General features: G+C 34.4%; 1 protein-coding gene across 5 annotated transcripts; it reads right to left on the reverse strand.

The window, feature by feature from the left end:
* Positions 1–10: 10 nt before the first annotated feature.
* On the reverse strand, positions 11–27,813 carry si:dkey-33c12.4. 5 transcript variants are annotated; one of them, XR_012388574.1, is made up of 18 exons: positions 27,606–27,785; positions 27,223–27,266; positions 27,048–27,126; positions 22,228–22,397; positions 22,061–22,144; positions 21,904–21,972; positions 18,428–18,622; positions 16,129–16,284; positions 15,275–15,350; positions 13,429–13,519; positions 13,185–13,326; positions 11,490–11,594; positions 11,279–11,369; positions 5,268–5,421; positions 5,101–5,175; positions 4,825–5,001; positions 3,360–4,233; positions 11–851 (listed from the first exon to the last, which is right to left on the reverse strand). XR_012388574.1 is itself a non-coding variant. In XM_073919616.1 (18 exons), exons 1-18 carry the CDS (start codon positions 27,798–27,800, stop codon positions 731–733), a joined length of 1,947 nt encoding a protein of 648 aa, XP_073775717.1. In that variant the 5' UTR covers positions 27,801–27,813; the 3' UTR covers positions 11–730. The 5 variants fall into 5 exon arrangements, 3 of the variants coding, with proteins under 3 accessions (XP_073775717.1, XP_073775718.1, NP_001155071.1); XM_073919616.1 differs by having other exon boundaries at positions 3,360–3,466; positions 4,899–5,001; positions 27,716–27,813; XM_073919617.1 differs by having other exon boundaries at positions 3,360–3,466; positions 4,899–5,001; positions 27,753–27,785.
* Between the last annotated feature and the right edge of the window lie 142 nt (positions 27,814–27,955).

Below are 27,955 nucleotides of genomic sequence, written 5' to 3' on the forward strand. Positions count from 1 at the left end.
AGCTACTAAATAGCAGATGTCACAGGTCACCTTTTATTGTAGCACAGAGAACAATTTTGTAGTGCTTTACAGGCATAACAATGAAAATCAATTACAACTGAAAGCTTTCATTTTCCAGCCTAACTAATACGGTATGATACTGTGTACTGCAGGTCATTCCTACAGCAGAAGTGGCACGAGACCGATCTTAAATTGAATCCGACATTTTAACAGTTCAGCTTTTACTGAGGCAGGTTAAATCCTGCAGGTCAGAAGTCAAATAAAACCAGTGTAATGATACTTACGGTTTAAAACCCTCAGACAATGCCATCATTAAGGGAAATACTTTTCAGAAAACTTAAAAAAAATAAAATTAAACCTCTGCGGTGACCAATCATTCAACTTTTTGATCGCTTATATTTAATATAAAGCATCATGTCACAATTTCGCAAAGCCAGCAACTAAAACCAATAACTGACTTAAAAATGTACATGTATTAATCTGTGGGAGAATTATAAAGAAAATAAAAGTGAATTAAACTTAAGCCATCATACCTGTTCATCCTAACTTGAAACTCTCTTCGCCTATGCAGATATTAAGACTTTTTTTTTAAAAGGAAAAAAAAGGATATGAAATGCAGCTAAATGACCAAAACACCATGCGCCAAAGTTTTATGCATTTGAAACATTTACTAAATCCAACTAATTCTAGTGATTTGACGGTGTTTAAATCTCTGACATTATGCAGAGAGTCAGGTGTGTGGTTTGGCTTTAGGTCGATCGATGCCCTTGTTTTCTGGAATATGCTTGAAGGTGCAGCGTTCATTCTTACAGCCATACATCCTCCAAAAATAACATTCATTAGGCTGTTTGCTGAAAAAAACAAAACAATAAAAGTTGTTATTTTATTAATAAACTGAAATATGACCACATTTAATGCCCCATGAAACATCAACCCTTGAGCATCCTCATCTTTTTACTTTATATTTTGTGATAATTGTGGCTGCATTGCTGCAAACAGTTGAATGTTTAGCTAACTGACATTTTTATTGAAATAGATTTAGGAAAACAAAATGAGGGTCAAATATTACTCTCACACAAGAAAAATGGTTATATTCAAGAGCTTCAGGACAAAAATGTTTCTACTAGACCCCATAGTACTCAAATTTTTAATCTAAATGCTGTTTAAGTGAGAACCATGCATTTCTTGAAAGATTCCAGTCATTTATTCTTTGCCCTTAAGAAAAATATTCTTAAATTCTTAGGAAAATCTTTCATATGTAAAATCTAACTGGTTAACTTAATTCTTCATGTTGTCCCAACACAAATTGATTGTGTGTAACCCAGCATTTTTACATTATATGCATGTATATTAGGGATGCTCAGATTAATCGATTAACCCTTAACTGTGCGTTTATAACCGAATAATGGTATCAGTTAAATAATTAATAGATATTGTTTTATATGTTTTTAAAGTTTGGCTGGATGCGTTGAGACGGACATTTTTTGAATGGTTTTGGCGACTGCTAGTGTTTTGTGCACTGCTTATGCGCGCCTCACGTTATGTTTTCGCACTGTGCTACCACAGTAAAAAATAAAACTTAACACTGAGTGGAAAAGCGCATAACGTCAGTCGCATCTTTTTCATTCTTCAATCAAATGAAAGCAGAGGCGGGGTTTCTGTTGAGGTGACAGCAGTGTTTGTGTTGTCAAGACGACGGATAACTTTTAATGATGGAGGAGAGTCTTGTGGTCGCCGTTTCAAGTTATCCAGAGCTGTATTTCTTTACAAATGTTGAATATCACAATGTAAATAAATGTTGCAATTATAACAACATTGACAGCAACAATTACGCACAATAGACCTGCTGATTAAGTCGTTTCCTAGTGACAATAATAATTTTAAAAAAGTCATCGCACTTTTTTTTTCTTGTCAACATAATAGGCAGTGTGGTGCGCCTCGGAGTTTTGGAATGGAAAAGCGTGATCGGTGTGATCGGCTCCTGATGTGCAACAAATATTTGATAACTTGCGGGATGGTAACATGTGCATGTTTACAGAAGTATTTTGTCAAAGCAGCTAAATGAAAGAAGAATATTTCTGGTCACAGTTTGACAGATAAGTGGACAAATGCTGATCGCCTCGGTGCTTCGTGGAGCCAAGTCATAAACTTAACAAAGGCTAATGATGATTTAGTGTACAACCAACAAACCAACCTTTTTCTATTTGGAAAATTACAGTTATCAATAGTACTTACATAATATCAGTTTTTAAAATAGACCACATAAGCTACGAATCAAACAAATCCAATGATTTTCTAGAATTTTGCATAAAGATAACTTTGTACCAAACTGAGGCTTTTATTTTACAGCTTATAAAACATGCATACAAATTAAAGCATATGTAAACAACAAAACTATTATATGCTATTAGCCTATACTTTACAAAAAGTCAACATATGAGCCCTAAGGTTCACACTCAGCGCGCACACAAGAACCACGAGTGAGACGGGGGAAATAAGTTATTATGACATAATCTTTAAACAAACAACTTCTATTAAAAATGTTGAAAGGGGGTTTGGGATATAAGAAAAACAGCAGAGCATTAATTTAATGCAAATTTTCAGTGGAGCAATCGATTTAAGGTAGCCTAATATTTTTATTTAATTATTTAACTGATTTGACAAACAGCCTATGCCAGTTTTCTTAAAAAGAAGATTCAGTCAGTGTCTTTATTTTTTCATTTAAGTGCAAAATATCCAGGGCAGGCCTATTTACTTTATTCTTTTTTACTATGCTGTTGGAAACACTGCAGGTGGGTGAAGACGCTCTGTTATGTTATGTATGCTGCTGTTCGCATATTAAAATAAGTATTTTAAAATATTTAATGCATCACACAAAATAGACACGTCAATTATTTTTTAAAATAAATAATATTTTATTATTAATCTGTTAACGGTTAATATTTGGTTAACAAGCGGTGGTTGTCAGTTGCTAAAATAAACCAAAATGAGCATCCATAATGTATATGAAAAAATTTGTAAGCATGTAGGTTTTTTTTTTTTTTTTACAAATTAAGATTTCACAAATTTTTTTATTAATAAAACACCCGCACTAAGTAAACAATGTAATATAAACGATTAACAATCATAAGAAATTATGTATTTTTGTTAGTTATCACCAGTACTGATGCTTTAAAAAAAGCACTAAAAAGATTGAAACATGATCTTATACTTATAACTAATACATAAAATACATTAAATTAAATTGAAACAAAAAGGATAAAGGCTGCACTTCTGATGTGCATCTCAACAGAGTGAGCCGTCATTTGTGTGCAATACACACTGTCTGTAACAATGCAGTATATACCAGGTTCACTCACCCATTCTTTCCTGAGGACTCAGTTGAAGCATCTCTAGACATTCCGAGACGAGTGTGAATTCTATCTGGATAACGCACTACTAGAGTTGTCCCATCAATGGCATGACCCTACAGTCCACAGAAACACACACAAACTGTTAATATCCCTTCACTAAAAAGACAAATGATTTAACGCTGTAAGTAAAGCCTCAAGACATGGATTTTATTAGGACTTGAATGGCTTAATATAAAGTAAATGTTGTCCCTTAAAGCCAAGCTTACACTGTAAATTCTGATTGCCGGAAACATCACTTATCTAATAATCTGTCACAAGCGAGTTTGTAAAAAAATCATATGGATACAGTGAAATATGACACTATTTCATGGAGTTAGGAATAAATGAAGGTCAGAGCCAGCTCCAACTGGGCAAATCAAATCAAATGGGTGGGATTTCATGAGGCTTTAGATTAATGATTGATTAATCCTTATGTTGGTGATGTTTTCCTACCATCTTAGGCCCAATCCCAATTCTACCCCTTAGCTCTTTTCCCAATTCTCTTTAGCTTGAAGACGTAGGGCTAAGGGGAAGTGGTAAGAAACCAACGGGTATGAAAATTTCCCAGAATACACCAGCCACAATGGCAGTATATCTGCACCCGGAAATGCACAAATTAGATTTTTTTGTCATTATTATACATTTTTACAATAAACAAGCACATGTTTTAATATATTCATAACCGCGTTCATGTTTTACTATCATAATCTGAAAAAAAAAAAAAAAGCTCAAATAAAAACCGCAAAAATTTCGCTATCCATAATAATACCTCCTGTATAGCAGTCCTACAACATTCTGACACTTAATGACACTCGAATATCCTGTCAGAAAAGTATAGTGGCTGGAAATAAGCTTTTCACAGTGTCTGCGATATAAAAACTCATATAGGCAGTCAGGCAGATTAATACAGTGAGTGGACCAAAGCGAATCAAATGATTGGTTCTTAAAATGGAAAAAAAAGAATATATTTAAAAAAAAAAAATATATATATATATATATATATATATATATATATATATATATATATATATATATATAAAATGTATAAGACGCGCATCAGCTCCACGTCCACAACTTCACGCATTGGGTCAAATTAGGCTGTCCAGTCTCCATGTTCAGTCGTTTACTTCTACTTTATCTTTTAAGGGAACAGAACCAACCCGTGACGCCAGACACAGCGATATTCCAAGATGGCAGCGCCCTAGGTATAAATTCTATATTAAAACAAACCCTTTTCTTTTAAATGATTACAGTAATCGAGTTTAATATATTTTGATTAAAGTGAAATCCAGTGTACAACATAATGTAAACTTGACTGAGTGCATCATTTCCCCTTTAAGACTGCTTGTGGGGGGGGGGGGGCATTTTGAAAAAAATGCAACTTTAAAATAGCGCAAAACTTTTACACATTTCCATAAGAGATAAGATTTACACAATATTAGGCCATAAAACATCTTAGCACTAAAGGTTTCTTTTGAACGTTGAACTGAAAGCAAACATACTCACATTGAACATTTGTATGGCTTTCTCACAGCTGTCCTTGCTGGTGTAGTTAACAAATGCGCAGTATCTGTCAGGCAACACTCTTACATTATGGATATTCCCAACACTGTTTTACAGAGACAAATAGTTTTCAATAGCTTAAAATGAGTTCAAATCACACCAATGGTTGGAAGAACACTTTTAGAAAACCAAGCAGGTCACTTACGATTTGAATAGGTCATAAAGCTTGCTCCCGGTTATAGAACTCACCAAGTCTCCGACCCAGATGGGGAACAGCTCTCTGTTTAGGGGTGAAAGAGACATTAAGACTGAGGTGTTTTTGGGGTAAATGGTTATGTACCATGATTGCTGGGATATGTGTGTGCGCCTTACGGGGAATGAGGGGGAAGTGGAGCAGCGGTTGGCATGCTGGGTCGAGGCTGGTTTTGAGGAAGAGGCATGAGAGGGAATTTAGCTGGAGGTTGAGGGTGTTTGTACTGTACTGATTTAAACTCGTTTTCTTTGGGCACAAGGACAGGGGCTAAACCTGAAAAGAATTAGAGTGTTATTAGTGCAAACCAATTACTTGTTTTAAATTTGCCACACTTACGATTTGTTTACTTATATTTATGTAAATCAGTGTTGAAATGCTAAAAAAAAACTGCTTTTTTATTTGATTCAAAAAGAAGAATATATATAAACAACGCGGCAACAACAATGCTCCAAAAATACCAATTTATTAAGTTAAAAAGGCCACCACAAAGCGCTTTGAGTTTAGACATCAGACACATTCATCACAGCATGTTGCTGTTTTCATACACTTCCGGATAACATGATCTTATACATTATCTCACAAAAAAAAATACTGTAGTTAATTACACATTCAAAAACAAATCCTAATAATTAAAGAAAAACATCACAGAATATAAAGTAATACAACAAAACTGCCAAAAACCTTTACCCAAACAACTAATAAAACATTTAAGGAATGGACGAATATTAAAGAGCCATGACACCCCCTGTTTCAGCAGGATGTTTTTACACCTCTAGTTTGAAAAAAGTCAGGAAAGTGGGTGTGTCTAGCTCTGTTTGGGTGGGAGTGTCGGGGGAGGGAAAATGCGCAGGGTTTGAATAAAAATGGGCGTTGCCATTTGGGCACGGCTAAGGAAAAACAAACACACAAGCAGGGGAGAAAGACAGTGTGTTTAATGACGGTGAAATGACAGCGGATCTTTCAATATTGTAGTGATATTAACGTACTGTAAACTAAGTAACTTAGAAATCATTTTGACTAGGGTCTGTCTTTGCACACTGCTGACCATACGAACTATAACTTTGCCAACTGAATGAACAAAGAAAGGGCGGTGATTGCCCACACTTACCGAATCTGTAGACAGGACAATCAACACATACTGGAGCTGCGTTTTTTTATAAAGGAGACGAGCAGCAAATCCGGATCTCACCATTGATCAGAAATGCTCTCGAGTAAAAAAATGTTCAAAACAAACGCATTTGTCGCGCGTCGCGTACACGGATCCATGCGTGAGTCCAGCAGCGCTCTCATAGAGAGAAAATGAAACATAACCTTCACATTATAAACACAACACTGACAACCCTTATCTCCAAACAATTCTTATTCTTTTCCCCCTCCTTTTGGCAACACGACGTGTGTCGTCTCTCTGCCGTCTGAACAATGTTTCAGGTACAGTCTTCGAAGCTAGCATGCATATTAATGAAGTTGCAGTGCATACATAATGGAGCGCGCTGACTGGTTTGAACCAAGCCACCTTCATGAATAAATGCAACACACTCAGAGACGTAATACCGGACGCCCCGGTACAGACGTCCAGTCTACACGCTGGAATACACGCTAACATCTCATGGCCGTGACCTAATAGTGTTTTCAGCAGTGTGGGACACAAATACGACTGTCAACAGCTCAACACATGTGTTTTGGTGTTTCGTGACCCTTTAAACTCCTCATTTAAACCTCTTGGAGATAGCGTACCTAAAATAAAAAACCCAAAAGCATTCACATTGTAACAGCAATTTGTCAAGGTCTTTCCTTTAGTATGGACACTTAAAGGGTCACAAAACACCAAAACACAATTTTTGAGCTGTTGACAGTCATATATGTGTCCCACACTGCTAAAAACACTATTAGGACACATATATTTAACTAAAAAGTGAAAATTGGTTGTTTTGCGTTATTCTGAGCAAATTTGTACATACGGTTTGAAAAGAAATGTTGAAGCTGCGTCATGGCGATTATATCCTTGTGTGTATTCCAGCGTGTAGACTAGATGTCTGTACCGGCGAATACAACATGATGTCTTTGAGCTTTCAGTGTTAATTCATGAGAAAGACTTAAGTCTTTTCAGACCACCAATCAGCAGACTCTATTGTGCATGAGGTGCAACTTGATTAATATGCACAATAACATTGAAGACCCGTTTACCGGTTACAGTGTTCAGACGGCAGAGACGCCACGTTGTTGCCAATCACAATTAAAAATAAAAGGAAAAAGATTTGTTCAGATATACGGGTCGTCAGTGTTGCGTTTTTAATGTGGAACACGGACGGTTTTGTTTTCAATTTCCTGCAATGAGAGCACAGCTGGACTCACGTGTGAATTACAGTGCATGCGACACGTGACAGAAATATGTTTGTAAGAGATATTTATTACACAAGAGCTTTTCACGTCTGGAAATGATGAAATGCGGATTTGCCGCTCGTCTTCTTTTAAAAGAGATGCGGTTCCAGTTGGTGTTGATTGTCCTGTGTCTACAGATTTGGTGAGTGTGTGGTCAGTGTTCTTTGTTTATGTTTATTCGGAAGCAAAGTTAGTTAGCATTGTCAGCAGTACTCAGTTTTTAAAGACAGACCTTAGTCAAAATGATTTAGTTAGTTACAGTTTACATCACTATGATATTATGGACTGAAAGATCCTCTTTAAATGCTGCTCTCTGAATGTGAACACCCTAATCAAACTATTACCTTCGTGTAGGATGTTTGCCTCTATTGTGTGACAGGATAGTATATACACACGGATTTCTATTGCTGCCTGCCAAGTGCATCTAAAGCCTAGTTCACACTACAGGATTTTAAACATCAGCAGATCGCTGTGCCGTTCACACTACATGACTTTGTGTCTTTTAATCTCTGTGGTGTTCACACTACGCAACACTCTGTGAATGATCCACAAGAGGGGGGTCACACACTACATGATCTAACAACAACTCATTCCCCATCAGCTCATTCAAGCTACCAAACCACAGCCAATGAAAATTTGAGGGAGGAGTCGTCAGAAAAAGCTGAACACTATTGGCTGCTTGTGTGCTGATGACATCACTGACAGATTTTCAAGCTTTGGAGAAAGCATTTAAAAACATCGTCAAATCAGCTGATGCATCAGCGGATTAATCACTCATCTGCAAGGTTCCAGTGGATAGATACACAGAGAGTTTTTAATTTTTGTAATTTTATAACTCTTTGAAATAACACTAACATATTTATAACACCCTGCCGTTTTCTAACTATCAGTGTATTTCTTTCTGACATTGTTATTTTTTTTTATTACAAAACAGTAAAGAACTGAGCATTTCTGCCTTTAATTACCATATTGGTTAAAATGACTGCATGCATGTCTGATACTTTTCACTGTGACTTTAAATATGTGTGCATTTTCTTGCCAAGCAACTTCCTGCTAACATAAACAAAACTTTCTGATGGAAAAACATCAATTTACTTCAGATATCTTTCAAAACAGCATATTCTGTGCTGTGAAATAGCTCCTGTTTGAAATTGAAAATGAAAGCCAAGACCTTTAAGTGTTTTAGTATCTTAACTACATATTTATAGGCTGCATTACCAAAAAAAAAAAAAAAAAAAAAAAAAAAAAAAAAAAAAAAAAAAAAATTTTTTAGGGTAATGGGTCATTAAATATGATGCCAGACATTCAAAGCTTAATTTTAATATCTCAATAATAGCTTTGAATGAAAATATGTTGTGACAATATGGCGTTTTATATGAGAACGGTCAGAATGAGCAGTATGGTAATTCTAATAGTTACAGAATTCTAGTTCCACTGTTAATATAGCCTACTCTCATGTCTGTGCTAACGCAGAATGAAGCGAGTGCACCGATGCCCATTCTGACCAATCACAGAGGTTTCTGCTGAGCTAATGAGCACACAGGCATTCAGCTCATGCTGATATGCTCTCTCATTGGCTGCAGCTCGTCACTACATCTGACCACTCGTGGGGTTGAGTCGGCCGCCTGCTCTGGAATATTTAGCATGCTAAATGTTGGATTTCCGTCTGCGAGGTGTCGGCGATGCGTCAGCGAGCCTCGTTGATGCGTTGTTCAGTAGTTCACACATAAAGAGCGGCGAGCGCAGAGCACCCGCAGATTTCTTCCCGATCACAGCCCGATCTGTCGGCGAGCTCGTTAACTTCCAAATCGGGCTCAAATCAGGCTTAAAATCCTTTAGTGTGAACTAGGCATAAGTTACAGAGAAATGCAGAGGTTTTTTTTCTCTCTCTCATTTGTGGTGCGGTATCAAACATTGCATTAAAACTACACTCTTCGAGCAGTTCATCGTATCCAATAACTCGTTTGTCATGGGGGGCATGCATGTAATGTTCCTGAATGAAAAGTGTCAAACTGCAGTTTAGGTTAACAAATTAAGAATTTGGCAAATAATTTGATTACTGGTGTCCATGTAAACACAGTCACTGTCTATTTACCGTGTGTCTGTGTTTGTTTTGCCTCTTTGAAAATCAGTGCGTGCTTAAATCGAAAACTCCCATCTTTATGCAAACTCTCCCCTCTTTCCCTCCCCCGACACTCCCACCTAAACAGTGCTGGACTCAGGTAATGAATCAGGTAATGTAGACTGGAGTCAACAATGCTAATCCCTAGGTAATGTAGCCTGGAGTCGGCTCTCACCAACATATTAGATATTAATTCCTATTTAATTTCAAAAATTGGTATTTTTCAAGCCTTGTTGGAATTATTTTTGCACTTTTTGCTGCTTGGCTGAGCACACATTTAGAGTGATGTGTGTGTGCTTTTGTGCATTTTTTTATACAAGGAGTGAAGGAAATGTATTCGGGTCAGAAATTAAAAGGGTTTTGGCCGAAAATATCATCTAATAAAAACATTAGTGCCCCTCTAAAAAAGGTAAGGGGTAAAATATAAAAAGTGAAATGCCCATGACAGTTGATTAAAGTAAATTATTTAGGGTTGATAACAGTAATATATTTAGCACTGCGCACACTGCATTAAAAATCTCTTTTTACATATTTATAACTAGAGTAATAACTAGTCACACACACGTAATGTCTACATATACATGATAAATAAGAAAAACAACAACGTTCAAAATTTATTACAGCATATCATAGAACATGTAACAATCTATTGGTTTAAATTTGTTTTATATTAATTTTGATAATGCTTACACACCACTAACAATGTAAGAGCAAGTTTTTGGCCAAGGACAGAAAAGAAATAAAGACAACAAAGCTATAGTAAACCTATATAAGTCAATAAACCTATAAGTTAGAGCTGCACAATATATCGTTTCAGCATCGACATCACAATGTGTGCATCCGCAACAGTCACATTGCAGGATATGCAATGCTAGGATTATAGTTTAATATAGAGTTTAATCATAATGAAGTAAAAGTTTATCATCTGCATGCATTTTTAAAGAGATAGTTCACCCAAAAATTACTTAGCATTTTCATTACACCCTTCACTTATTCCAAAAATGTATTGAGTTCTCTTTTTTTAAATGAACACAAAAATAATATAATTTAACACTCATATAGTATTGATACAAGTGAAGTGCGAGTAAATAGTGAGTACATTTTAATCTTTGAGTAAACTGACCCTTTAAGGCCTGTGACTGTGTGAACATTTCAATATTTCAAATTTTAAAACATCTGGCCACAAGAAATGTTTCGTAACTTTAAAAAAGATTAAATAATATACAATGAAGACTATGCAGTGTTGATTATTCAATATCTGTACCTGAATAGTGCACCTGAAAACTATAACTGAATTTTATCTTTACTATATTTGATCTATGCTTTTAATTTATCATGACTTTTCCTAAACTTTGTGTATTTTAGCTCAAAATCTTAAGAGCCTGTTACAACTAATGGATCATGTGGCATTTATACCAATTACAGCAAAAAATGTCCCTTGCATAAATCTATCAATCTACAGGATTTCATGGACAACCTAGAAAGCAGGTCTGTTCTTTTCTCCACCAAATAAAATAGTGATTACCAAATAAACTCAAACATACTGCCTTATGATATAATAGAAAGTCACTTTTTTGCAGAAGTTACTTTCTGACCCTGATATGCATATTGTGTCATGTATTATCATACCTGATAGTCCAGACAGACTTTCTAGGGCTCTTTCTACAGTTCCATGGATTATAAGCGCATTTGAACTCTGTTCTTTGGTGAATCCCATTTCCTGTTTGTAAAACAAGGGCATTTTGAAATGGACACATTTATAACAACCAAAATGCAGCAAACTAGAAACAGTCACACAGCATCACCGCTGATGTAATAATGCCTACTCATGTCCTCTCACCATAAGTTGCATGAGCTGCACTCTCATAATCTCCTCAGCCGCATCTTTACAAGAGCTGTCCAGTTTTAAAACTTCACCAAATGTAAGTCTGGCTTCATTATATCTCTGAGAGAAGGAGAAACAACACTACTGTGAGAACAAAAGAGCACAGGGGATTTTGTGGATCAATCTGCACTGGTGAATAAATCTGAACTGGGTGATAAAACAATATAATCATGATTGAAATGAAATCATTTTGTCAGTCACAATTAAGGCTGCTCGATTTTGGGAAAAATCATAATCACAATTATTTTGGTCATAATTGTAATCACGATTATTCAAAACGATTATCAGTTTAAGTCAAAATGATTAGCGCTCCTGAGAATTTTTTTTTTATATAAATATTTCCCAAATGATGTTTAACAGAGCAAGGAATTTTAACAGTATTTCCTATAATACCTTTTTCTTCTGGAGAAAGGCTTTTGTTTAATTTTTTTTGTTGTTTTGTTTTTTTGGCTAGTATAAAAACAGGTTTAAATATTTTACAATATTATTAGCCCCCTTAAGCATAAATATTTTTGATAGTCTTCAGAAGAAACTACTGTTATACAATGACTTGCCTAATTACCCTAATTAAATCTTTGAATCGCACTTTGAATCTGAATGCATTGTATTTTGAAAATAGTCTAATATTATGTGTTGTCATTAAAGCAAGAATAAAAGAAATCTGTTATTAGAAATTAGTTATTTAATCTACTATGTTCAGAAATAAGTTGAAAAAAAATCTTCTTTCCATGAAACAGAAATTAGGGAGGAAAAGTGTTGCTAATATTCAGGAGGGCTAACAATTCTGACTTCAACTGCATATATACAGTTATTTTCCACCCTGCAAAGAAAAGGGAAATAAATACGATAGAATAAAAATATGAAACAAACTGTGCTTTAAGCATCTCCACTTTAAGAAAAACACTTTAGCTACAAAAGTCCTTCAGTCAAGAGCAGAGGGATTTTCTTGTTGTTTGATTAATAATCATAAAAACAGACGGCAGCAGGAACATTGCGTGCTTTCACTTTAATAGTTTCTCTTTCACGTCTTTTGATTCTCAACTCGTATGTTTATTACACAAATGAGGGTTAATGTGAATAATCACTAAACAGGGCGTTGACACCTATTTGATCATTAAAGCGCTCACGTTAAGATGACTTTAGATGTCTGCGCTCTGCTCGTCTCAGTGTGCGAATGAGACCGAATGCTTACCGCATGCTTCTGTGTGTGCGCGTCGCACAAACACATAAGCATGCGGTCTTTTGCGCTGCTTAGTTAATAATCGTTTGTCTCGATTAATGTTTTTTCATATTCGTTAGAAGCTAAAATGGAAATCGGATTTTCGATTAATTGCACAGCCCTAGTCACAATATGACAAATATTCAACATGAGCCCTTTCACAAAGTATACCACAATCAGTGCGTTCTGAACTTGTATGCACTCACCACCAATTTTCCTTCTCATTGTGTACACACACACACAGCAGAAATATACAAAACATTTTAAAGCAATAAATTATTGGCCATATTGCAGCCCTTCTCTAAAGAGATGGAAATACTAATGAAGCTCCGCTGACCACTTGTGATCGATTCACAGAAGAGGCAAGTTGATACCAAGTAAAAACCTGGGCTAAAGTGATGGATGTTGCAGCTAGAAGACTATATAAATACCTTTAGTCCAACCAATGCTCTGCCTTTTCTGTAAAGCCCTTTAATCCATTTAGGGTTCATAGAAAGAGCAATTTCAGCATCGGTTAAAGATTTCTCATACTGAAGCATCTTTTCATAGCAGTAAGAACGATTTCCAAATAACCTGCAGCAAAGAAAGAAGTGCAATCATTAAATGACCTCTTAAAACAATGTAGTTGTCATTTTGAGCCAAGCTGCAGTTAAAACTGTTGGTATGGACTCTTACTTATACTCTTTAGGGTTGTGCTTTATAGCATCGGTAAAATATTTCACAGCCATCTCCATGTTTCCTGAGCCGGCGTACTCATTACCTATAACTGTAAAAAAAGGAGAGAATTAGGGGGACATTTCGTACTAATCTTTATTATTTAAACTTTACTATTTAAAATTACAAAGATAATTCCACTTTATAAATCTGGAGATGAACAATACTTTACAAATTATAGGCCAGTTTCTATACTATCTCAGTTTTCAAAAAGTTTGGGAAAACTCTGTTGAAAGGCTTAATAATTTTGTAGAAATGCATAACCTTTTAGCCGATGAGCAATATGGTTTCAGGAAAATTGGATCAACATCTCTGGCATTAACAAAAATTTGAGGAAATTACTAATAAGATAGATAAAAAGGAGAAGGTAGTTGGAATTTTATAAATGTAAAAAAGGCATTTGATACAATAAATCACAATATATTGGTAAATAAATTAGAAAGGTATGGGGTATGGTATTAGAGGAGTAGCCTTGGACTGGATAAGCAGTTCTTTAAAAAAACAAACAAGCAACAGTTTGTGGAAATTGCCAACCATAAATCTTCAAACCTAAATGTAAATTGTGGCATTTACATTATTGATACGTGTAAGATATTAGAGTTGTTTAAGTTTATTTTATTTGCAGATGATACCAGTATCTTTTTGTTCTGGGGATAATTTTCCAAAACTTGAGGAGTTGAAATTAATTGAAATTAGCAGAAATTAATAAATTGAAATTATGGTTTGACGTAAACAAATTGTCATTAAATATAAGTAAAACAAAGGTTATGTTATTTAGGAAATTAAAAAATAGTCATAATATATGTAAATAATTGATAATGACATTTTAGAAAGAGTATATGCAATTAAGTTTCTAGGCGTTTGTATCGGATCATAAAAATGGTTGGAAACCGCAAATAATGAATGTGATATTAAAATTCGTAAAAACTGTAAGAAGTGTATAAAGCAAGATTGAAATCAATGTATGTATTATATAACACACTTATGTCACCATATACAAGTTATTGTGTTGAAATTTGGAGGATAACATATATATCTAACTTGCAATCCTTATGTGCAATGCAGAAAAAAGTAATTAGACTGATAGAAAATGTGGGGTATTTGGAGAATACGAATCCTTTATTTTTTAAATTGAAGATACTTATGTTCAATGATTTGTTTCAATTTAAAACAGCACAATTTCCGCTTAAAGCGAGGAATTAAGTACTTCTGAAGCGCATACAAAAGTTTTTTGAAAAGAGACAAGGGGGATATAAAATGAGACAAGATCAAAATTATTAGGTTGAAAACAAGAACAACTTTTAAAAATTTGTGTATGTCTTGTATGAGGTGTGAAATTATGGAACCGATTTTTAAACAATGTCAGGATATTAATCAATTAAAAAAATTGTATAAATATATATTATTAAAGGAATATAATGATGAAGGTGATTGAAAAAAGATAAACTGAGAAAGGTATGATGAAATTAATTAATGGTCATTTGTAATAAAATGTATTTATGGGGTCTATGTTATAAAATGTATAAATGGAATCATAGAGATAATATGTCAAAGATGCCAAAATGATAAAATATGTCTCATCTGATTATCATATGTCTCATGTAAAAAGAAGAGATAAGTAAAAGAAGAAATAAGCTTAAGTAATAGACGAATGGTGTGTGTAGTAATGGGGTGGGAAAATAATAAGCTTGTGCTTCATCCCGCTCCATTTTCACAATGCTGTAATGTATTTTTTGTTAAATAATTTTTTGTATATATTTCTGTTCGACAATAAAAAAAAATCAAAAATCAAACTCCACTCACACACCTGCCAGCTCCACACTTCTTGTAATAAAATCATTTGCATTGACAGACTCCTCTCCATTCACCTCTTCTTTAGCAACCTACAAAAATGAAAGACATTTGGAAATACAGAACATCAAAAAATAGCTGCTTCAAAAAATATGGCATGAATGACAAACGTACAGTAAAACAGATTGAGACTACTCTCCTGCACTCAACAAGACTGCATTTTTAATTAAATTTAGTACAAATAATATTGTAAAACATGGTTTACTAATTAGAATTACTTGCGTTTAAGAAACTTATTTCAATACATAAAAGTATTTTCAGTCTTTAATGTCATATGACCCATCAGAAATCAGTCATGTTATTTAAAATCATTTTCATAAAAACTCTCCTCTCCTCCCTTACAATTCTATGTAAACAATTCCCCGCATCTATTAAATAAAACTCCAAATACCTATAGACATAGGCAATATTGTTGGTAGCCATCTATTGAAGAAACGCTGCAGAGTTAACTGAAATAACTTGAAACTGAAAAAGTAGTAATTAATCAAGACCTGCTAAAAGTAAACTAATGAAAATTAGATATTACTTCCAAATGATGGTTGAACAGAAGCATTAAAAACAGCAAAGTAACAAAGACTACCAACAATTTTATCCATTTCTGTATATAAAGGATTAAAGTAGATTAAAATTAAGATTAAAATGACTGCACAACACTGACTCACTAAGCTGATTACAGTTTCAGAGACACCCAATCTCTTATACAAGAAAAGTCATGAGAACGAGACCGTTTTAATTCTTCCAGGCACCTCCTCTTAAATGTCTTATAAAAACCCTCAGAGTTTACACATTTATCTTTTTAACTCCGCCCACCTGCTTTTGAGGCATCACAGTGGCTTTCTGCTGGGATTCGTGTTGTTTTTTTGGGTTTGCTTGAGCAGGCTTCTTGTCAGGTTTAGGTTTCTGTTCCAGTTTGCGTTTGGCAATAGCAGCTGCGTTTGACACAAAGCAGCTATTCATGTCGAGCTCCTGAAACACACAAAATAAAAGTCACTACAACCATTTGCAAGGAATGAATGGCTCGGTCAAGTTTGGAAAATGTCACAGGAGTCATATCTAATGCCACTGAAACAATTACAGCTCATCGATTCTAAAATAAAAGTTAATGTTTACATACCTTTGTTTGCACTGTGTATATTTGTTATGTATATATAAATGCACATCCCAATATTGGTCACACTTGACAATACGGTTTTATTAGTTAATGCCGATTTATGGACTTACTAACATGAACAATACAGAATATATCAAATCATAGTTAAACAATAAATCAATGCAATATTAAAATCCAAAGATGTACTTGTTAACATAAAATAAAACACTGCGAGTTTAGTAACTGTATTTTCATCAATTCTCATCACTGAAGATGAATAAATACTGAAATAAATGTGTTGCTCATTGTTTGTACATATTAGTAAATATATCACTGACTAATCCAACCTTGTTGTACAGTGTTACCACAAATTGATATATAATATTAATACAGATGTAAACATTCTTAAAGTATATACACAGCTGTGAGCATTTACAGACACACGCACACACACACACACATTTATATATTTTGTGAAAACAAAAAGCAAATGTTTATTTTGTATATGTTCAGGGTTTTCGCAGATATCGTATTGTCAAATTTAAGACTTTACCATTAAGTATTAAATTTATGACCTATCACAATTTCAAAAACACACATACAAAAAAAAAAAATAATAATAATTTTATTTTATTTTATTTTTTTTAAATCACAATTAGTGGCACAATAATTTTACAGTACTGAAAAAAGGTTAGATGCACCATTAATCTACAGAAAACAAACTAACAAACATCTTAAGGCTGATTTATACTTTCGCCTGGCGCCGTATTGCACACCTCACGAAATGGATAAGGCTCTTTAAAACGACAAGTCAGACGGATAAACAGAATTAAAAAGTTTCAAGAACTACATCTTTCCGTAACTACCAATTATTTTTTATTATTTTTATTAATTATTTTAATGATTGAGGATTTTTATAGCCATTCAAGATTTTGTTTATTTAAACTTTGATGCATCACTTGCTTTGTTCACATCTCGGACAGTTCTACCTATTAACGTTAAATATTAATGACAACAGAACATGGGATGCTCTACAAATATATATATTTTTTATGGAAAAAATAAAAGCCAAAATACAGTACATTTACTAAAAAATACTGACTTTTTTATTGTTTATTTTGCCTACTTAAACTAGCCAGACAGTAATGTGTGAATTGTTCTGTCCTCTATTTATAAGCTAAAAAGGCCATAATGGTCCAACATTCCTGAACCATTATCACCAACAAAGCCTAGTAAAAAAAGGGCATCAGTAGCCTATATTGTATTACTAAATGTTCCTTCACACTTATCAAGGAAATAATTTGTTACTTTATTTAGGTTTGTTACTATTAAATTGTTTTAAATTCAAAATTGTAATATATACAGTAGTGTTAAACATATAATTAGAAGAAAAACATATTTTGTAATATTAAAACCACCTGGGCCTCTCTTTTTGGTTTTAACAAACTTATCCCTCAGGTTTTTCTAAACTTTTACAAAAACTTTCCTCCTTTCTCACAGCTGTTGCAATTTCTATCAAAGAATTATTGGTCATCTGGTTATCTCTTCAAAGTCTTTCATATTCAACTCAAATCAAATGCGGCGCCGCGCGAACGGTTTGCTCGGGTCTCAAACAATTTTGTGCACTCCGCCAGCCTAAATCATGTCACGCGCACCCAAAGCAAACATCCGCAAACACTGTGATGATGTAATTCCTCACATGCACAGAGTTCAATAACAGAAAGCTGCTTGGCTATTGCATTCGGTCTCATTTATAGTTGTAATACCGTAAATTACATTTGGACTAGTGAAATAAAGAAATACAACACCACGAAAATCAAGCAACAACAACAAAAAAAATATTTAAATGAGCATTAGATTTAGCGTTACATGGACATCAGAAATATAAGACCTTTGCAAAAACATTTATTAACTAGAACAGCTAATTTAAGACCAGCCAGAAACCCTGATGGATGGTAATGATTAATCATTACACAGCACTAGTCAAGTTAATCGCAGAAGATTTAAAAACAAACCTACCTCTGGTTCTATTGCAGAATCTTCCTTTTTATCGTCTTCCTCATCACTACTGCTATCACTGCTCGACACGGGGGCTGAAATGGGCTGAGGGTCAGGAGGCACAGATGAACAACCTTTATTTTTACATTTTTTATCTTTATTTTCATTATCTTTATCTGCATGTTTGGTCTTTTCTGGTCCAGGGTCAACTTGTACCTAAAAACAAAGTGGAAAAAAAATAGGCAAATAAATTAGTCAGCATAATTTCAGTAAGGCAAATTTAAAATGGAAGTTTGGCATATATGGCAGATTCAAACAATAAAGCTGGGAAAACATAACGATGCATTTAGAATTAGGAAACCATTCTGCAACATTTCTGAGATCTCCCGAATGCATGGCGATTTGCTTTTGGATTGAAGTATTCGCTAGAGCAAATTACATACAAATACAAATGCGCAAACAGAATTGCATGGATGACACAGAGAGCACACTGCATTTGCAACAAATGTATGAAATTCAATTCAATCACATCTTCTACACAAGTTCAAAAGAATTTGCAGGAAAAATAAAGTTGGAAAATTCGTACAAGGCGAAAAAAAAGGGGGGAGTAAATTAGTAGGATGCGATTTGGAGTGAACCCAGCATAACACAAACTACTTGAACTTGGGCCCCATTTAGACTAACACGTTTTAGTTTTAAAACAGCCTTTTACAATGAAAACAGTCCGCATCTACACTGGCGTTTTACCCAGCGTTTCTGAACAACTCTGTCCACACTATACCACTGAAAACGCACATCACGTCACCTCACACATGCAACGATTATAGATTTTTGTAGCACGATTATAGTCTGAGGAATAATCCCGGTTATCACAATTATTATGCATGTTTAATTTTCAAAACACTACTAGTCAATCATCTAGTAATATTAAAGTGTTGTTTATTGCGGCTTAGTAAGCAATTAATACAGCACAAAAATATAAATAAAAACATTTCATTTCTCTTTGCACTTAAACATAAGTAAAAAAAAGTTTTAAATATATCTAAAAATAAATGACAGAACAATGCATAAATAAATAAAATGTAATATGTATATAAACACCATAATATTTTAGAAAAGGTAGTTAAAGCTTGTAGAACCAATGATTGATCAGAGAAAGTTGGTTTTATATTCAGATATTTGGAGATTCTCCTAATAATATAATTTCAGAAAAGTATTCTTAACAAATTGTAAATAGGGAAATCATATTAGCAGCCAATGACTATCAAAGTACAACATTGTCCACAGTGAATTAGATAGATAGATGTTAATGTTGTTTTGAAGTCATACTTGCATGTTAATTCCGATCGAACATTAAAAGTAACATGGTAAAAAATATAGAGACTTCTAAATGAACGAATGTGCGAATATAAAATCAATTTTACCTCTATCGATTGATCCATAGATCAATATACATGTTTAGATAGATCAATATCCCATAAGTAAGCTATAAATATGCATGCAGCCTATTTTTTGATTACCTGACAAGCGAATTAACAGCAGCACCCACTATAACCGAGAAATGATGAGCTCCTATTGCACAGTGTCATCCACGTGACGGAACTCGTCGTGAAGATGGGGGAAAAATTAAACATGCTAGACTTGCTGCGATGGTGGACATGGTATCGGTTGTCGTGAACTATGGCAGATTACATGAGAAGAAACGATTGAATCTTGTGTCACGATGCCCATTTGTCGTTTACGAATCCCCGCAACACCCTACGTCAAGGAAATCGTGCCTAAATCGTGTCATTTGACCGGGCATACACTGCAGCAATGAGAGCTGTGCACGTCGAGTTGCTCATCAACTGCCGTTTCTTATGTCACTATATTTGTTACACGTGATATTTAATTCATCTTGTCCTATCTAGTGACATATTTCCCGACTTTGGTATTTTGAATCTATTACTTGTTCTCAGGTAATGTGTTTTGGCTGAGCGCAAAGACAAGTTAACAATTTATGTAACCACATACACTAAATGCACATGTGACTGATCGCTTGCCTTTATTTCCTATAAATGTTTAAACTTATTATACTTTTATAATGGCCATTGTTGATTATTAAAACTGATATTCAGCAAAAGAGAGGGTATGTTTCGTATTTTCAATGAGAATGTTTTGTTATAGGCTCAATGAGCAATGAGCCAGTTATGTTATTCACCTTATTCTCAGCTGTCGAGCGGGCGCTGCCATTTGAATCTTTTTGTCTCGCGACTTCCGGTCACATTCACTTCCATTCATTTTTTGAAGTTAACAACTGCTGGTTACGCTGCTTGATGTTGCAATTTAATATTTTCTTATTATATTATGCTACTTGGTCTGTGTAGTCATGCAAACATTTGTTTGTTGAGCAAGTAGTTTGGCCATTTTCTGCCGTTTATTATTCTGACTGAATCGGAAGTTCTAAGACAATCGCGAAAACAGCCGCACTTCCGCATTTTAGAATAAGGTCAATAGGCTCTATTGTGTTATAATTATGCATACAGTGAAGATGACGATCATATAAATATGCAGCTACAGGACGCCTCAACATATTTGGTGTCTGTTAAGTTGCTAATATCAAAATGAAAACAGACAGTTCCTTATATCATGTTTTCATTTTGTTGTTAAAAAAGTAAAACAACATAGCCAGGATGATGTGAATGAGGTTATACAATACACTGTGCCCTTTGAAGACTTAAGGCTGATTTATACTTCTGCGTAAAACGCCGGCGTATGCTACGGCGCTGACGCATAGCCCTTCGCCATGGCCGTCGCTGACGTGCACCTCTTAAAAAATGTAACTACACGTCGCAATGACGCGTAGCGTAAGCTCTGTGATTGGTCGGCTTGGTAGCGCTGACGAGTCTGGGCTGGACCGAGAGCTGCGTGAATGGTGCGAGCCTGTTGGAGTGATTATTTACAAGTGTGGAGTCCCGTGAAGGAGCTCCTGATGGAAAGTTTTGTTTTGTGTTTACCTCATAGTTAAAGTAGTTGCACGTCTGCCGGTTCCTGCCTCAAAATGAGCGAGTTTGAGCCACTTGTACATCCCGGAAGTGTTCAGGAAAAGCAAAAAAGCAGCGAAGAAACTTGACACAGAGGAACATTTACACCTCACTGCCAACTAGCGTTTCGGAAGTGTTAATGCAGACCAACAGTGACAGCAGGCAGAAGTATAAATGCACAGCTACGCGCGTTGCATGCGCCGTGGGTTACGCCGGTCACTTGACGCAGAAGTATAAACCAGGCTTTACCCGCCGTGTTCTCGGGAGTTTGTTTCCCATTTCAAACTTGCGAAGTATAAACTTACAAGAAGAGGATGCAAGACTGAACTGTGTGTAGGCTACTTAATCTGCTTTTAAAAACTTAAGCTCAGAATTGTTTCCAGAGAGAGTCGGCTCAATCTGAAAATGTAAGAATCGTTTCACTTTTCATAATGCATCGATTTATCACCCCAGCCATAACAAACAATCACTCACCGGTTTATTTTTTTCTTTATTTGCATTTTCTTTCTCTAATTTTTCCAGGCGACGTCTCTCTTTTTGTCTCTGTTATATTGAAGTGAAGTAGCACTTATGATTATGATTCATGATAACAACTATCTGATGAAAACACCCAGTGCGTGTTGCCTCTTACCATTTTTTTCATTTTTTTCTTCTCTGCTTTTTTCTTAATTTTTTCTTCCTCATCCACTAGCTCTTTTGCATTTCTTTCCGCTTCCTAACATAAAAAGCAGAATAATGAAAACGATATTAAAGAGCTCACATGAAACTAAATAAGTGAACCATGATAATTTGACAAACCTCAGCTGTTATTGGTTTTGGTAGACCTCTGTCTAGGAAGTTGCGTGAAAAGCCACAGTATCTGTTATTTGTATGACTACTGTATTTATCGTCATCATAATAATAATAATCCTCATCAGATGAATCTTCATATCCAGGAAACTGAGCTGCAAAGTGGTCCAGTTCTGGAACTTTAATAGAAAAAAAACAAATAATCAGTTTTAACCTCTCACAAACCTAGTGCATTAAGGGTGCGTTCACACTTGCATTGGTTCATTAAACATTCATTGGTTCATTGGTTTGGTTCATAAAACAAAAAAGCATTTAGTCCTTGTTAGATTTTCATTAAGAATTTCATTTTTAAAAACTGTCATGAAACACTAAACTACATTGTCTGAGTTTCTGAGATAATGCTTGCCTTGCATCCATTCATTTTATTTGAAGCAGAAAAACTATTTTAGCACTTTGTGAAAAACATGGGGTTGGTGCCTCCAAACAGCCAAGTGATTCATACATGATATTAACCTCTCGGCTGGACAGAGCAAACAAATGTTGCGGACAAAGCTTTTACATCTGGAAATTGTAATCAAGGTCAAATAAGTGACATACAGAAGGCATGCTTTAGATGTACTTCAGCTTATTTCAGCATGTTTATACCAGTAATCTAATTATTTACCAGAAAACATTATGATTATGGAGTTTACATAGGTTGCTTTAAGAATATTTCTTTCATGTAGCCATTTTACATAATCGCATGGAGACTGATTAATGGCACATGTCTTAACATCTGTGGAAATAAAAACAATAAAATAAAAAATCTAGTTCTAAATAAACAATAATATAAGTGAAAAGGTAAAGTCTTTGGTTTCAGTTATGTCATTCATTCAAAACTCTAGCAGCCAAGGTGTGAGAGACATTAAACATTTTGTTTCCTGAGCACTGGCAGATCCCAAAGTAATGCAAATCTACGGGCATTCAACGACTATCAGTCTCTTAACGACCGTCCCTTTGTGAAGCCAAAGAAACCCTTCTGTTGATAAACTTGTCTGGTCAATGTCTAGACAGGTTCTTTAATCTATCTACTTCATTTACATGTTCTGTCTCCACCATCTGTCTGCCTCTCCGAAAACATACAATAGACAGGAAAACTGTCCAAATGAGACTCATTTCAGACTCTTGGTAGAATGTAAGAGACTCATGTAGGCTCTCATAGACTCATGTGGACTTCTTGAAATGCTGTTTGACTGCAAAACAACCAACATGTCTCAAAGAATTCTGCTTGTAATGAGACTCCTGGTTTGAGTTCTTCAGTTTGCTACAATTTATGCCATGAACCGGATAGAGACTGACACGATTTCCAACACCTCACTCCAGAATTTCACATCACAAAAGAGATTGTCTTTGCTATGGTCCCATTTGTAGTTTTGGGTATTCCATTTTTAATTTTAAAAAGCTTCAAATGCAGTTAATAATCTGCCACTGGCAAACAGATGAAGGTGGACATTAATTCTGGCTCAAAGCTTTGCTTTTTTGTTTGTCATTACAACTGTTGACCATTGCCTTTGGTTTCTCTTCTGGCAAAGAGGTCAAATGTCCCACATAGCAGTAAAAGCACAATAAAGGTTTGTACACGTCTATACTACACTTCCATGACAGCTAAAACAGAACTCCACATTCAGTTATTCACACTCCTTAATTCAGTTTGAGTGTGATTTTAGCAAAAGTAATCAGTAATCTATTTACATAAAAGATTGTTAATCATACTATTATCTCTTGAATGTCATTTTGACTGCTACGCAACCAAACACTGTCTGTCTGTCTGTCTGTGTATGTGTGTGCTGTCAGACCACTGATTACTGACACATTTATAATGGTTTATTATGATTATGAAGCGTTTCTGGATGAACACAGTTCATGTATTTGCATATTTGTCAATTTACAGTAAGTTTTATTTCTAATGGAATAACACAAGACACATTTTTATAAAAGAATCTGTACATTCAACACGTTAACTATTAATTCATTCACCATTTCCATTAGTGATTCATACATTTACAGCATGTCTTTTCATTCCCTTTTTGTATATATAAAGCTCATTGAAAGAAATACTAGAATAAAAGTCTAAAGACAGAATTAAGACCTTACAAGACAAATTGAAATTTCACAAGAATTCTTTTGACAGGGGCTTTTTAAATGAATCTTAAATGATTTTGCTCAAATAATAAAATAAAGCTTAAAAAGTAATAACACTAAAATATATTTATTAATAAACAAGAATGAAGAGGGAAAAGGGAAAATGGGGGTTCTTGGAGTTTTCATTGGATGAGCATGGTAAAAGTTGAGTCACTAGTGCAAATTAAAACTGCTCAAGAAATTAGTTCAGAACTGATGTTTTCACAGATTTTCTTTTGTGTGTGTAAAAGAGGAACATTCTATTACCAAAAAAAAAAAAAAAAAACATTTTTGAGCCTATTTGTTTTTTAAGGTTGTATATATAGACACACCCTTTTTTGTTGCTGTTGTTCAATTGTTACTGATTCATAAAGGTTTGTTTGGAAGTGAAGTGATAGCCATCTTTTTCGGGGGTCTTGCTTGCTTTGTTTGAGCTGCAACAGGGTTTGAATGGCCGCATTCACACCTTTTCAAAAATCATACCAAATGTGTTTTAATTAAACCAAACTTGCAAAGTGTGAAGACAAGCCCAGAAAAAAACACTTAAATAAACTTTAGAGAAGTAGAAAATGTGCAAGATCATTTACATCAGGGGTCACCAACCTTTTTGTAACAATGTGGAGGGCTTCTAGTTTGATACACACTTCTCAAACAACAAATTTGCTCAATTTACTTTTATTATATGTTATTTTTAATAATACTCATCTATGCAAAGACACTGATCATGGTAATGATTTCGCACAATAGTTGTCAACAATGATTTAACATGGTAGGAAAAAGATAAATATCAATATGCAACACTTTATTTCTATAAACCTCTGCAAGTATTCACATCTTCAAATGATCACTTCTATATTTTCACTTGCCACTAACATCAACAAATCATACACTACAACATACCATGCTCGTCAATCAATTGTGAAACATAAATCCACTTTCAAATTTTACTGAAATTAATCACCAAATGTACAGCATTTTAACATAGCAGACCCAAGTTGGACATGGGAGAGAGTGGAGATAATATTCGTTTTAGTCTTTAAGCCTGTACAGTTTTGTTTTGCTGTCTGAAAATGGCTTGTTTTTCTAATAAAACAATGTGTAGCTCTAAATGAGTCTTCGGCTGCTTTTTGGGGGTTTTAACTGGTTGAAAAAAAGACTGCTTTAGACTTTTCTTTAATTCGCAGAGTTTTTCCACTTGTAGTCGCTGCCCAATGGGTAGTTAGCATGGTAACGCAAGCTTGCGTGACACAGTCTAAAATCTCTTTTAACATCGAGCTGCATTGCTGTCGCCGAATGAGTAAAAATAGAACTCGTCCTCCTATTCATCGTAAAAATTATGTTTTTTCTTTTTTTCTGCCATGTTTTCAAATCATCTCCTTGCCTTTACTGCGTCCACAACTACTGCTGTGGAGACCATCTAGCTCTAATATGAAATATTTTAAAAAGTTTTTTGTATACAACTTTGTCATTTTGAAGATTACATCAATGCAAGTGTGGTTTAATAAGTAAATTTTAAAAATATTAGATGCAGCTTACCGGTAAGTAGTGCTATGGTAAGCTATTTTTTAGAACAGCCCTGTGGGCAACTCATGTGATCTTTGCGGGCTACTTGGTACGATCTCGGAGTCAATGTAGGGCCATATACTTACAAAATTAAATTTAAGTTTTGCAAACAAAAAATAAAGTATTGAGCAAAACAACAAAAATAAATGCAAATCAGTCAATTTTTGAATTTCGAAAAATAAAAATAAATTTTGGTAACAAAAATAAAGGACTGCAAAGAGAAAGTAAAAAAAAAATTGAATATATATATATATATATATATATATATATATATATATATATATATATATATATATATATATATGTGTGTATATACACACAAAACATTTTTAAATCTTGCCTTTAAAAAAAACCATCCAGTCAATTGCACAGTTAAATGTATGCAAATATTTGTTTTTGTTTTTCGTTCTGCCTAATTTTTATCTGCAGTTCTTTTTTTGTTTGCAAATTTCATTCTCAACTCTCAAGACTTCATTTCCCCTTTGCAGTTCTTTATTTTTGTTAGCAAAATTCTTTTTTTTTCTCTCAAAATGACATTTTTGCTTTGCAATTTTGGGAGATTTGCATTTATTTATTTTTTGCTCAATACTTTATTTTTTGTTTGCAAAACTTATTTTGCAAGTATATATGACCATAGATCGACTCCATAGACCCCTGATTTGCATAAAGGTCTAACTTAAATCTGAAATGCAAGGCTGACAACCTATGGCATACTGGGGTAAAGTTGGTTTTATATCTCCACATTCTGACTTTCTCCTTTATATCATTTAAGAAAAGTATTGTTTGAAAATTCTAAATAGGGAAATTACATAATTAATTAATAACATTCTTCTATCAAGTAAATAGTGCTAATGTTGTTTTGAAGTCATACTTGCATGCAATTTCAGACCAAATATTTAAAGCAGTGTGGTCAACAATTGCAAAAAAAAAAATGAACGAATGTGCAAATATAAAACTAACTTTTCCCCAATATGGCTCACAGCTATTTGGTCAAACTAGTTAAACATGGTGGCTATATTAAAGCACATGGCCAAAGATGTATTATAGCTTTTATATGATATTCGTGTGTGTGTGTGTGTGTGTGTTAGATTAAAAACAAGTCTTACCGTATTTATAACCAAAACTTAAGGCATCTAAGATGTTGCGATTTGCCGGTCTATCATTGATCATATCCACCATAGCCTCCTAAAAGCACAACAAACAAACGCAGACAATGCGTACTCCAATTTATCGATTATTCCGTTTAACGAAGACACGTCAGACAAAAACGTAACGACTCACGTGGGTCCGCATGAGGCGCTCATCATTTTGCAGCAGGAAGTAGTCTGGAAGAATAAGAGAAAAAAAAAACATATTTTTAAGGTTTGAACAGATCTCATATAAACACACGTGTACAGTGAAATCTGAGGTTTGATCCTACACCACCCAAACAAAAACATATTGTCTCTTTCTTACATTGTTAAATTTAACCTTACACTGCATAATTTATTATAATTTAAATTACCAATAGGGTAAAAAGATTAGTACAAGATACTTGTCTAAGATAACGTTACTGTGGTTAGAGTTCAAGAGCAACACGGTTTTCTATTGTCAGGAGAGCTACATGTTCGCATAAGCTGACGAAGTTTTGGTAGACATCATGAAAAGAGCCTAACAACACTCACCTGGTCCTATGGTATGCTTTTTTGATATTGACATTATCACGAATATATTTATATTTGATATAATACTGTATTATTAAATATTTACGTATCTTCTTAATGGTCTAACATGCCTTTCAGTCGCACTCTTTTCTCGAGATTCTTCCCCACCTTTGCACACACCACACAGCGCTCACTCACAGCAGCACGCATGCGCATCAGCGTGCAACATGAACGCGTCGAACCACGTGATGTGGTTTTTGAAAATGTAAATAGGTTAAAGAAATAAGTAATATTAAAGATAAACATGTTAAATAAGATAAATATAAAAACATTTATAACGTATTTATAACGTAATCTGATTATTATTTGTT

This window comes from Danio rerio, chromosome 13 (genome assembly GCF_049306965.1).
Source record: "Danio rerio strain Tuebingen ecotype United States chromosome 13, GRCz12tu, whole genome shotgun sequence".
In the NCBI taxonomy this organism is placed as follows: domain Eukaryota; kingdom Metazoa; phylum Chordata; class Actinopteri; order Cypriniformes; family Danionidae; genus Danio; species Danio rerio.

Bases quoted from the DNA above. Each gene is read 5' to 3' on its own strand.
- si:dkey-33c12.4 (XM_073919616.1), bottom strand. From the start codon at position 27,800: ATGCGCATGCGTGCTGCTGTGAGTGAGCGCTGTGTGGTGTGTGCAAAG. The intron at 27,267-27,715 runs GCATGTTAGACC...TTATTCTTCCAG, and splicing joins GAAAAGAGTGCGACTGAAAG to ACTACTTCCTGCTGCAAAAT. The intron at 5,422-11,278 runs GTATGATAATAC...AATTCTTTTCAG, and splicing joins AAGTCTGTCTGGACTATCAG to GTTTAGCCCCTGTCCTTGTG.